Below are 12,285 nucleotides of genomic sequence, written 5' to 3'. Positions count from 1 at the left end.
TCGTGAAGGAGGTTAAATAACGCTCCAAACTTACACTACATTTTGGCGAGGAAGAACTGGCATGGCCATTTTCAAAGGGTTCCCTTGACCTCCGACCTCAAGATTTGTGAATGAAAATGGGTTCTATAGGTACCCACGAGTCTCCCCTTTACAGACATGCCCACTTTATGATAATCACATGCAGTTTGGGGCAAGTCATAGTCAAGTCAGCACACTGACACACTGACAGCTGTTGTTGCCTGTTGGGCTGCAGTTTGCCATGTTATGATTTGAGCATATTTTTTTATGCTAAATGCAGTACCTGTGAGGGTTTCTGGACAATATTTGTCATTGTTTTGTGTTGATAATTGATTTCCAGTAATAAATATATACATACATTTGCATAAAGCAAGCATATTTGCCCACTCACAAGTTGTTAAAAGTATTAAATACTTGACAAATCTCCCTTTAAGGCACATTTTGAACAGATAAAAAATGTGACTAATTTGCGATTACTCACGATTAACTATGGACAATCATGCGATTAATCGTGATCAAGCATCTTGATACCGCAAAGTCCGCGGTTCAATTCCAGCCGTGGGACCTTTTATATTGCTTGTACCCCTCTCTCTCTCTCTCCCCCATTTCCAGTCTTTATACTTTCCTCTGTCCAGTAAAGGTGTAAAAAGCCCACCTACCCAAAAAACAGCAATTACATGGCATAAATATTCAGACTAAAATATTCTGGAGACAATTTTAGAATTGTCACATCCAACAACATGTCACTTCCATCTTGTCATACCTCTCTTTGACCTCTTAAAACGGCATTAAGTGGCTTGAAGAATGATTCCCAAACAAACTCACAGCAGGGGACCTTGATACTCTGTCAGCTTATCAAGTTCTTTTGTCTTGTATGTTTGCAAACATCTGTTTACTCACACATCCAGCAGAAACGGAGCAACACGGGCATCACAGTGAACTCTAATAATCACTAGTGTTTTTATCCCACGTTTGGCCCTCCCAAAAGTGCAGCCTTCCCTGATGTTTACTGGAGATGAGAGTGCAAGCTCGGAGTGTCGTACCTTTTCCAGCGAGTGTCTGTACAGACTGATATTTTCATCAGTCTCTGGAGTCCTTTGTTAGAGACAGTGTTTCTGTGAAAAATCTCCCCTGGCATTTAATTTTCACATAAAATGTAATACATTGTGCCTGTCTGCGAGGGACCAGAGTCCAGGTGCTAATGCCTCTTTGGAGAGCCACAGTAAGGTGAGGACAAGGCTCTAATGTTTCTCATTAAGAAGTGAAACTACTGCTACTGCTCTGATTGATCCTTTTAATAGTTATAATTGTTGTAAACTGCCACAAATGATTATTAAAATATAATGAGGTATTGACTACTGCCTGTGTTGATGTCCTCACATTGTTTCCCCAGCCGGCACTCCATCGGTAGATGAAGGCTTTTATAGCCCACCAATTTTCCAAAATATGTTTCTGTTATTTTTGTTGCCTTCTTTATAAGCACACTATACACAAACACAAGAGCTATATAAAGGGTTAAGAAAGGACGTTAAATTATTTATTCCTCTGCTCTCCGTCAGGGGGATAAATGTGCTAAACTTCTATCCCCGGTCAGGCGTTCTTCCCAGTAGAAGATCTGCTTAGAGAGTAATGGATGATACATGGTAATGCAGTATGACCTATTCTCTCAGTATGTTAATATTCATGGTGTTATGATTAATTTTACCCATTGCTTTATCGCACAAGCATATACCAGCGGCTGCATACTGTGCGTGGCTTGCATTTATTGGCTCCTGGCATCATCCTAAATTCAGTTTGTCTGGCTGTAAATGAGTGCAAATGGATACGTTAGTGGAGCAATGAGCATGTGTTTATTGAAAGTAATGCCCTGTCACAATCACAGCTGGCAAAAAAGCAAGCCACTATAGCAGTGACATTCATTTGTCTGCAGCGGGAGAGAGCATTTTGTGAAATATAGCCCATTTCACAGGGGGGCATGTTTGTATACTTGCTTGAGGCCATTGCATTCTTGACTGATGTGGAACACTTGTTTTCCACATGTGCATTGAGGTTGAAGTGTGGTACAGATGTTATGGATTAAATAGATATCGGGAGCAAGTTTTCAATTTACATTTGTGTACTTTATCATGCTATAATGGCACTGCTTAGGGCATGCATTTAGTCGTTGTTTATTATGTGAAGGCCTGAATCTCTTACCCATTAGTGGTTTAAACTCTGTTTTAATTTTGCTGGGTTTAATTAGAGGCCTAACTCATAAATTAAAAAGCACCACTCATGCCATACCTCAATTTAACATGTAGGAAAAACAGTGAAGTTGATGTAGTCGCGGTAAACTGTTTGTCCTCCTGCACATTTTTTTTTAGTTGGCATCACAATGTGGCTTCTGCTAATGATTCACATTATCACCTCAAGGAGGCACTGAGCTATGCCAACCATGTTGTTGAGCACATCTTTGTGACATGCTTTTCTTTGAGTTATTTTGGGGTTGTCTGGGCTGACTTCACCGACATCCATTTGCTGCAGAAAGAAAAGCCCCCAGCTTGAAATAGCGTCTCTCTATTTAAGTGTTTTTGCCTCACCTCCGCTCTATGAATTCCTAATGCGTTTGAATTTTGGTTTTTTTTTTTCTAAAAAAGCATCTTGTACAGGAAAGAACCAAACAAACAGAAAAAAGGCTTGGATCAGAAAATAGCGAGTTCTTTCACCAAGGGCAGGTGTATTTCATCCACTTCATACAGAAGGTCACCGGCTCTGGTGAATGAAATCGTTTTGTGATGCAGATGACTTTTTCCTGTTGCAGCGGTCAACATTGAAATGTGACTGATGATTACCTGCTTTGTGAGTTTTGCCCAAAGCAATATTAAATACACCAGAATGATGCTGTGTTCCAATAAAAATACTTCTCTAATTGAATCAATTGTTCACCGTTCTTCACAACCAGTGATATTTTTAACCGGCTTTTACAGATGGCACTCATAATAAAGAAAACACCTGTATAAAGATGCTATTAATGATGTGGCTCGTAATTGTCAACAGTTGTTATAGTGTAGTTGTGATCCACTTATTATTCCACGATGAAGTAAAATAAAGTTAACTGAATTATTTAACCTAGGAAGTCAACCATAATCGGACACCATATTAAAACTTAGTTAGCTGGTTAACATCAACATCAGCCTTATTAGGGATGCACCGATCTGACTTATTTAGTCCCGATATCGATAGTGATACCTGGGCTTTGGGTATTGGGCGACACAGAGTACCGATCCGATACCAGTGTTTAATTAATAAGCTGTATGTGTGGAAGTAACTGGGATCATTCTTTTATGTGTAAGGCAACATCTGGCTTGACTTGAACATTGCTTTCCTAATTTTGTAAAACAAAATGTAACAAATAAATACAAATATATATATATATATATATATATATATATATATATATATATACATTTACTTAATTATTTATTATTAAAATAATAAATCATGCACCAGCATCTTCAAAAAAACATACAAAAATTAAGTGTAAACTGTTTTAATGCAACAACAAATTACCTTACAAATCCTTATACAGGAATTAAAATTCCAGTCCATAATTTATATAGTATATAAACATAGAACTGAATTGCATAGATCAGCCGCATTGTCAACGATACCCGATCCAGCTATATGAGACAGTATCTGTCTGATATCCGATCTGGTATAGTATCGGTGCATTCCTAAGCCTTGTTAAACCTCAACTGGTTAAACTACTGTTAAACAAGCAGCAGACTCAATGGGACTAGAGTACCAGCATGAATCCATTTACTAGCTTGATAATCTACTAAATAAAACAACCCCCATCATACATCACCTTACTGGTGGGAGGTGCTGTTATAAATGTTTCTATTTAAGAATAAGTACTAATTGGGTTGCAGCCAGGGGTTGGGGGATGGGGGCTAATTGTTCTGTATTTGTTTGTTTGTTGTTTGTTACCCTTGTTAAAGGAAAAAAGTTGACAAAAAAACAGATATATAACTTTTTCGTTGATAACGCCAAATTTATCAGAACAAACTAGTAAACTCAAGATTGATAAAATTAGTAAGATATTTTTTAACAGAACACAAATGCATTGAATGGCCTTCACTTAAATTGCGGAAAGTATACATATTTTGTGTAGTATTTTTGGTTTGATGTGAAAATCTTAAGCATTACATCATGGTAAAATGTAGCCCTGGAGACACTTACTGCAGCGGGAACTACCACGGAAGCAGTTTTGAGTACTTTGCCAGGTGTATGAAAGTATACTATATGATTGTTGTTAATTAATTAATCTTACACAATTAGATGCAACTGCCCAAAAGGTCAAACTGACAGCTTAAGATAGTCACCCACGTGACATTGAACAGTGTCATGTAAAACGGACAACCATTGATGCTCTGCAGTATGTTGTCAAGAGACAAATTAGGAACATATTCAGAAAAGAGAGAAGTGATATGTGGTAGTTTGAGGGGCAATTGGGTTCGTGGAAGAACTGAAATGTGAGGTTTATCATTACAAACATTTATTTTTGGAAGACTGAATGTAAGTTATCCAACGATTCACTGTGGTATCAATGTTTCTCAATAAATTAATAAGTGATCCCTGCCCTAGATTTATCATCAGCAAGTTTTTAAGGAATGAGGTCATGTTGTCTCAGAAATTCTATTAGTGTGACTGAAACGGGGGATTGTATTAGTTTATGACTGTGGTACCTGATCAGGGAAATTAAAGCATATTCATCACAGAAATCTGTTTTGTCTGTACAGTACAGTACTTGTCATCAATTCACTGCAATGTTTTAACATTTTAGAGACATGATAGGAAGGGGTTATGGATATTTAGTGTTGCCAATATTTGGCACAAAACGATGTCTGTGACTAATTCTTGGTTTTCATTTCTTCTTTTGTATCCATGTAGCGCTTTACTCCATCATCCTATTCTGTGTCTTCCTCTGGATCCCCTTTGTTTATTTCTACTATGAAGAAAGGGACGACGACAACGGGAGCAAATGCTCGGTAAGAAAGCAACTCTCTTCTTCTACTCACAGCACTGTAGCCGGCTTTGATGCACCCAGGTGCGGCTGACCAATGTGTTCATGCAAAATGTAATTTCAGTTGAACTTCCCAGCCATCTTAAGGCAACATAAACCCATTTGTTTAACATTTTACATGACAAACAAACCCAAATCTTTAAGTACTGCATGAACCGTCACAATATACCCATGTCAAATCAGGTTTTATCAGCACAGTGCATGACAGATTATATGTTTCATCAGTCATTTCGCTTTAATATTTTATCAGTATTTGGTGCCTTTGAACTGAAGAAACAATTTCTTATTTTACCTGTTTTTTTATGGATGAAATGACAAAACAAAAAATTAATTTGATAGAACTAGTTAATCAGTTTTCTCTTTGTATAATTATATTTAGTACGGTCAAATCTGTCCTACAAATATCACTACAAATGGTAGAATGCCATTTTATCATTTGTTTATCTAGTAAATTGTATTCTTGCTGACTGTTCAGAAAGGAAATATAAATAGATTGTTTTTAAAAACAGTTGTAATAATATATATTTTTTTTAATAATAGCACCTGACTAGTCTGTTAAGTCCTATTATTGACTTGGTTTACTTTCTCTTTTACAATTATGATTTTTCAGTTCTTGTCATACTCAAATAATCACTCCGAGCTGGCGTAAACTTATTTTCATAAGCATATTGTTACATTATTGACAAGCTCTTGCACAAGAGGCGCTACATTTTTTATTATACATATCGATAGGAAAGATTTCCTCTCATCCATTTTAACGTAAGCGTTCATTAATTCATATAGAAATATAGATTAGATTCACGAACGCACCCAAAAAAGGCTTGTTGTTGTTTTAGGAAATTCAGTCAGCATGTATTTAGGGCCCTGAAGATACAGACAATACACTTAATGTGTTTGTGTGTACAATAAAACCTGAATTGGCTACACAAGCTTAATAATTGTAAAGGAAAAAAATATACAATTAATTCATATTTAAATAATATATTGTGGCAATAAAAAGAGTCGCATTGTCAAACCTTTGCATCACTGCATTCATACTGTAAATTATAGGCCGCATTCTGTCACCTGAGATTTGACAAAATTTGAAATCCCTATCTTTAGAGTCCTTTCAGTGAGTGATGTACCAAACACCAGCTATCACAGAGTGCCTTTTCTCCTTTCCGTGTGTCAGTTTTGAGCTGACGGAGGCACTTTCTCTAGCAGACAGGGAGGTCTTTTGTATTGTAATTGTTACTTTAAAAGCACCTTGAATAGCACCGGGAGTGACACGTTATCTCTGCCAGGTCAAACTGGATCTACACCGACTCTGTATAGCTCTCACTCACTATAGTCCTCGGCTAAATGGAGGACGACCCCCTTCCCTTCACTCACAATGAATAATAATGTCTCACGTCATGGCCGGGATTGACCGGTTACATTTTTTTTTCCTTTTTATTACAGCAAGTGAAAAACGCTCTGAAGTACACAATTGGATTTGTCATTGTCTGCGTGGTGCTCCTCTTAATTGGGTAAGTTGGAGATGGCGTCTTCTGCTTCAGTGCACGATAGGTGGAAGGGGGTGTGGATGTGTCATTGTGTTCAGTTAATGAGAGGAGGAGCCCTTCAAACAGCTCCAGTACCGTTTGTCTGGCCGCGATAAGCCATTCAAGAGAAAAAAAACCCATATACCTCTTTCTAAATATAGGTATTCTTGTCTATCTCATTCTGAACTAGATTCCTTGCATGTACAAAGCACATGTGGAGGGAATATTGAGTCTTTTTTTTGTGACAAATCTATATTGATGCACATTCTCAGGCATGTCCCATTTATCCGCCTTTTTATACTGGTTGTGTTCGGTAGCACCTGCACTATATAATAGATTTCTTTGCAGGCGACATGCCTGGAGTTCAACCTATACGATGCAATGTGCTCTCTCGACCATTAAATGGTGCATTGGAGGAAGGCTTACCTGGTTTGGGAATATAAAGGACACGTGACTATACCTTCTCACAGCTTAAAGTTTGGAAGTTAGAACTTTTTTTTTTTGTATAGATTGAAGCAATTTAGCTGCTCTTTTACATCATGAGCTGGAACTATTGCAGCTTTGTTCTGTCAATTGTTGCTGTGATCCTTTGATTTTTAACAACGGGATACCTTTTATCCTGGCCTGTTTTTCTGATACTGGGAGACATAATGGTTGTTTGGCAACCGTTCACTCACCAGGTCTTTTCTTGATGCCTTTTTGTTTGTTGCCTTTATACCTTTGCAAGGTGTTAAACTCCTTAAATTACTCCTGATCTTTCACTTCTACAAGTTGTTTTTGTTTTTATGCTACTACAAAAAACTTATCTTAACACGTCGTTTAGGCTCATATTCAGCCATTAAGTGTTACTGTTTGTATTAATCTAATGAATATTGATAAATGTTTTAATGTTCAAGTCTGGATGGCAGCTCCATATTTTAGGTACATTCAAAGAAAATTCCGTCACATTTACTGTGATTTTTGTTTGAGACCAAGGTAACAAAAGTCAAGCTCTGTCAGAGGAGAGAGTATGTGGTTACTAGTAGTGTTTTAATACTCTATTTATGACGTTGATGTTATAGCACCCGATGGGCCTCATGCAGCAACATTTTCATAAATTCTCTTATGTTTTCTCTTACTTTTCTGTTAAGAGTAAAAATAAGAAAAGTCAACTCCACATGCACCAAACGTTCTTAACAGGGCTGTCAATCGATTAAAATATTTAATCGCGATTAAATGCATGATTGTCCATAGTTAATCAGGATTAATCGCAAATTAGTCACGCATTTTTTATCTGCTCAAAATGTACCTCAAAGGGAGATTTGTCTAGTATTTAATAGTATTTAATACTCTTATCAACATGGAAGTGGACAAATATGCCTCTTTATGCAAATGTATGTATATGTTTATTACTGGAAATCAATTAACAACACAAAACAATAACAAATATTGTCCAGAAACCCTCACAGGTACTGCATTTAGCATAAAAAAATATGTTCAAATCATAACATGGCAAACTGCAGCCCAACAGGCAACAACAGCTGTCAGTGTGTCAGTGTGCTGACTTGACTATGACTTGCCCCAAACTGCATGTGATTATTATAAAGTGGGCATATCAGTAAAGGGGAGACTCGTGGGTACCCATAGAACCCATTTTCATTCACATATCTAGAGGTCAGAGGTCAAGGGACCACTTTGAAAATGACCATGACAGTTTTTCTTCATCAAAATTTAGCGTAAGTTTGGAGCGTTATTTAACCTCCTTCACAACAAACTACTACCAATGGATTCCTTAGGTTTTCTAGATTCATATGATACCAGTATCTTCATTCAAGTTTTAAAACTGATTTAACCTAAAAATCGCACGTGCCTTTAATGCATTAAAACAAATTTGCATTAACGTTGACAGTCTTAGTTCTTAACCATCCAAATGTGCTCTTACGCAGGTGTGCTGATTATTAGCATGGGTAACGCCTCCAAAACACTATAGGACATGTGTTGCACCGTATGCAAATACTCCAGCACATACCCAAGACTTGGAGAGATAAAAATGCTGTTAGAAGAACTTAGATAAGATCAGATAAGGTAAGATAAGATAAGATAGATAGATAGATGGGTAAGGTGTGGGCAACATATGCAATGAAACAGATATACAGTAGACCTACATTACTACTGTTACTAGTGCTGTTAAATAAACTTAAACAAAGTAAACATGTGATTTTCCAGACAGTCAGTACTGATGTTTACAGGAAATTAGAAAAAGCATCTAACAGCAGTGTGTAAGCCATTCAGAAGATGAACGCACGCAATATCATCCGATGGTTTTTATAGTCTTAATTAGGATTAATGGACCAATAGCATTTATTTAGGCCACAAATTGAATAATCCGATCATTCTAATTACTCATTAACATTACTCATTATAATTACTCACTAACATATAATAATCTCTATTCGATTATATGATATTCATGCTTTTTTTTTATGTTCCTCAAATTTAAAACATGTTTGCTTGCGTTCAACGAAGAATTTGTGGGCTGTGAAAACAAGATGCTTTTCTTGGTGAGAGTGTTTCAACCCCGTTAAATGTTCTCTTACCTAAGAGAGGAGAAAAAATAAGAAAACATTGGTGAAGCGCAGAAATCAATGGGTACTAACAAAATAAAAACAAATCGTGGATACAAACAAAAATAAGAGAAGATTTGTTTGTATATCGCTCCCTGCATGAGGCCCATTGTGTTGAAAATGACTACCAGAACTTGAAAACACTATTCAAGATGAATACGCATAAATATCCTTTTTAGAGTTTGAGAAAGTTACATCTTTACTGCAGACGCAGCTGTGAAGAGTTGTGTAAGGGTTAAGGTCACTTTGACGAGATGTTTTTTTTTCCTAAAATGAAAAATGACAAACAACATGACCGAAAGGAAGCACATTTATATGAAAAAGATTAAGTGTGGAGCCCTGAAGGTATCCACAGGATAGTGGAGCAAATGAGGCCTATTGAGACCTGAAATTTTGTTTTCTTGCATACGAGGCAAAGGGACGTTTTTTTGGATACTGATCTAATGTCTTTCACCTCCCCCGGTGAAGGTTTCTTTTATTTATTTATTTTACTTTTTCTTTTTCAACTGCCAGTTTTAAAACTTCCCTAAAAGAAGCCTTGTAGATTCATAGAGCACCATATTTCTCTGCTGTCTGTCAAGAAGGATTAATGATCAATAGAAAACTGTCTCATGATTAATGGAATTATAGTCTGCTCTGAAATTGAGCATCAATACTGTTGACCATTTCCCAGCTTTAGCTTTCGTAAATATATACCGATAGTCCTAAGAAGTTCTGAAGTGTTGGCAAAATATGATTTTAATTATTTTCCCCATAACATCGAGGAGCTGTTCAGATACAATTTATAAGATTAAAAGGAAACCTTGAAAATGCTGTAGGTCTGTCTGTGTGAGTGATGGGTCTAAATGTCTAAATTAGGATTATTGATTAATGTAATTCGGAACCAACAGGATGTGAGGGAACTTGGTACAATAAACAAAAAATGTTTGTGCAAAGAAGTGCTGACCTGACTGTCAAGGTTAATAGTACTAAATGTGGAAGGCTATAAAACTTTAGATCTTTCTTTCTTTCTTTTTGTGGCATATGTTTTTTGTTCCTATCCAAAATAAATTGAAAAGGATAGGAGGGGATGCAAAGTTTAGAAGACTGTCCATTGTGTTAAGAAGAGCAATTAATCCAGTTTCCAAGGGTGCAGTAGGTGGATAAGCAAAAGGTCAATAAAACGGTTTGCAAGATCCTTTTTATATGATTCGTAATCCCTATGTTTGCTGTAAACACATTTTATTAACAGGGGGATGTATCATCGCAATCAACACCAATGATTATTTATTTGAGATATCAGAGAGAGATTAGGTTTATTTATTTTATTTTTATTTGATTAAGTCCCATTTACATTTTATTTTGCATAGAGAATTCTAAAATTAGAAAAAGAAAACAGTTTAGAGAGAGAAGCACAGGTCCAATTTTACTGCATGCAGATAAGTAAGAAAAAAAGACATTTACCATGGAGCTCAGACGTGTCGTCGCTGGAGTAGAGAACATACTGTGAAAGCTTCTTTCCCCATATCTGTCTGAGCATTACGCTGTATTGGACATAAAAGGTCTGTCTGTGTAGTGGGATAGAGATGTTAGACTAGAAGTACATTTCTATGTGCGGTATTAAAATAAGCTGTATATTGTCACTGTTTTCCAGCAGAACTAGCTGCGGTTTATCTTTCTGGGTGTATTTCTCTGGCTCTCTCGGAAAACAGCAATGACACTGGTATATCTCCATCTGTTGAGGAATGATTAAAAAAAAAAAAAAAACATGGACAGGGATTTTTTTTTTCTTTATCTTCCTTTATGTTTGAAATCTGTGTTTGGCTCGTAGAGAAAATACACCAGTTGCTGAAACCATCACTGCCAGTACAAAGATTAAGCTTATGATTAACCTCATGCATTTTACCTTACTTCTGCTCAATTATTTTTTCTTTGCTTTCAGAGCCTTCGTTCCACTTGATCCCCCACCTGGTCAGAATTCAACCCAATGGGAGAAAGTACAATACCTTTTTGAAGAACTTGGGAGTAGTCGTAAGTATAGCCTTTTTTAGAAAATTCCGGGGTCTTACTTTTATAGTTGTTGTTGCCATGACATCAGATTCAATTTCCTTTATTTCTTTATCTACCTTTTTTTGTACTTATGGAAGACCAGGTAATGCAGGTTAGCATGTTTAAAATGAATTCAATGCTCTATAGGGAGAAGACTATTTTAACTGGACTGTATGTTTACTGTAAGCTATGAAACCTAGGTGCTGAATGATAAGTAGGGCAGATTCAACAGCAACAAACTGGTATGCATCACACTTGATGAGGTCCAAATTACAGTAATTGGTCAATACATATTTTGATTTTGTGGTGATTTTAATTACACAGACAACTTTGTAAAGGGATGTGCAAGGTCAGATTTTCTCTCGGCACATCTGAAGTTTGCTCGGATATAGTGTATGCAGATGCAGGCAGATTACAGAGTTATTTTTTCTATCCATGTAACTACATGTAAGATAGTAGAACCAGTTACATTACGCCTTTATTGATTCATGTTCACCACCAAAGTAATCATGTCGATTTGTATGTATTTTGGCCTTCATCTTCCTTGATTTGATTTGTCGGGACTTACAGTGATGACCACTCATGGACCCACTTCTGTATTGATGTCATATAAAGTCCTGAGATGGACAGCTCCCAGTCTATTTAAGAAATTACATTAACATGCTATTCCCAGACGTTACCGTCCACTCCTTAATGGGAATTCAGTCACTTTTCCAGCAAGTCTTTACTAAATGACTCAAAAACTGTATGTACCAATATTTGAAAAACAGTTACTTTTTAGCCGGTGCAATAAGAAAATTCAATTTACCCATTACAATAATCCAGTAATGATGGTTGAGTATGTGATCCCAACACTGTGAAGACAGCCTCCTCAGCATCTTCACTTGTTGAACAGAGTGTTGCCAAATGTGGCCTCCTAACAGTCCTCTGGCCTTTTACCATCTGGGGATCAAGGAGGAAGTTGAACCATCTGCCTCTCTTCACAATAGTGGACCCCTACTTGCTCTCCCTAACCTTCCTCCCTCGACACCGGGGGGAAATAGCTCGG

At 36.8% G+C, this 12,285-nt stretch overlaps 1 protein-coding gene across 1 annotated transcript in view; it reads left to right on the top strand.

Moving 5' to 3' along the window:
• lmbrd1 (LMBR1 domain containing 1) overlaps positions 1-12,285 on the top strand; it is a 67,475-nt gene that overhangs the window by 17,526 nt on the left and 37,664 nt on the right. The window contains exons 4-6 of the mRNA XM_037782952.1: positions 4,951-5,048; positions 6,524-6,591; positions 11,131-11,219. Of these exons, the coding sequence (XP_037638880.1) occupies positions 4,951-5,048; positions 6,524-6,591; positions 11,131-11,219 (255 nt within the window). The remainder of the gene's footprint in view (positions 1-4,950; positions 5,049-6,523; positions 6,592-11,130; positions 11,220-12,285) is intronic.

This window comes from Sebastes umbrosus, chromosome 10 (genome assembly GCF_015220745.1).
Source record: "Sebastes umbrosus isolate fSebUmb1 chromosome 10, fSebUmb1.pri, whole genome shotgun sequence".
NCBI lineage: Eukaryota > Metazoa > Chordata > Actinopteri > Perciformes > Sebastidae > Sebastes > Sebastes umbrosus.
The sequence above is the reverse complement of the archived record's forward strand: the minus strand, read 5'-3'. Positions and strand labels throughout refer to the sequence as shown.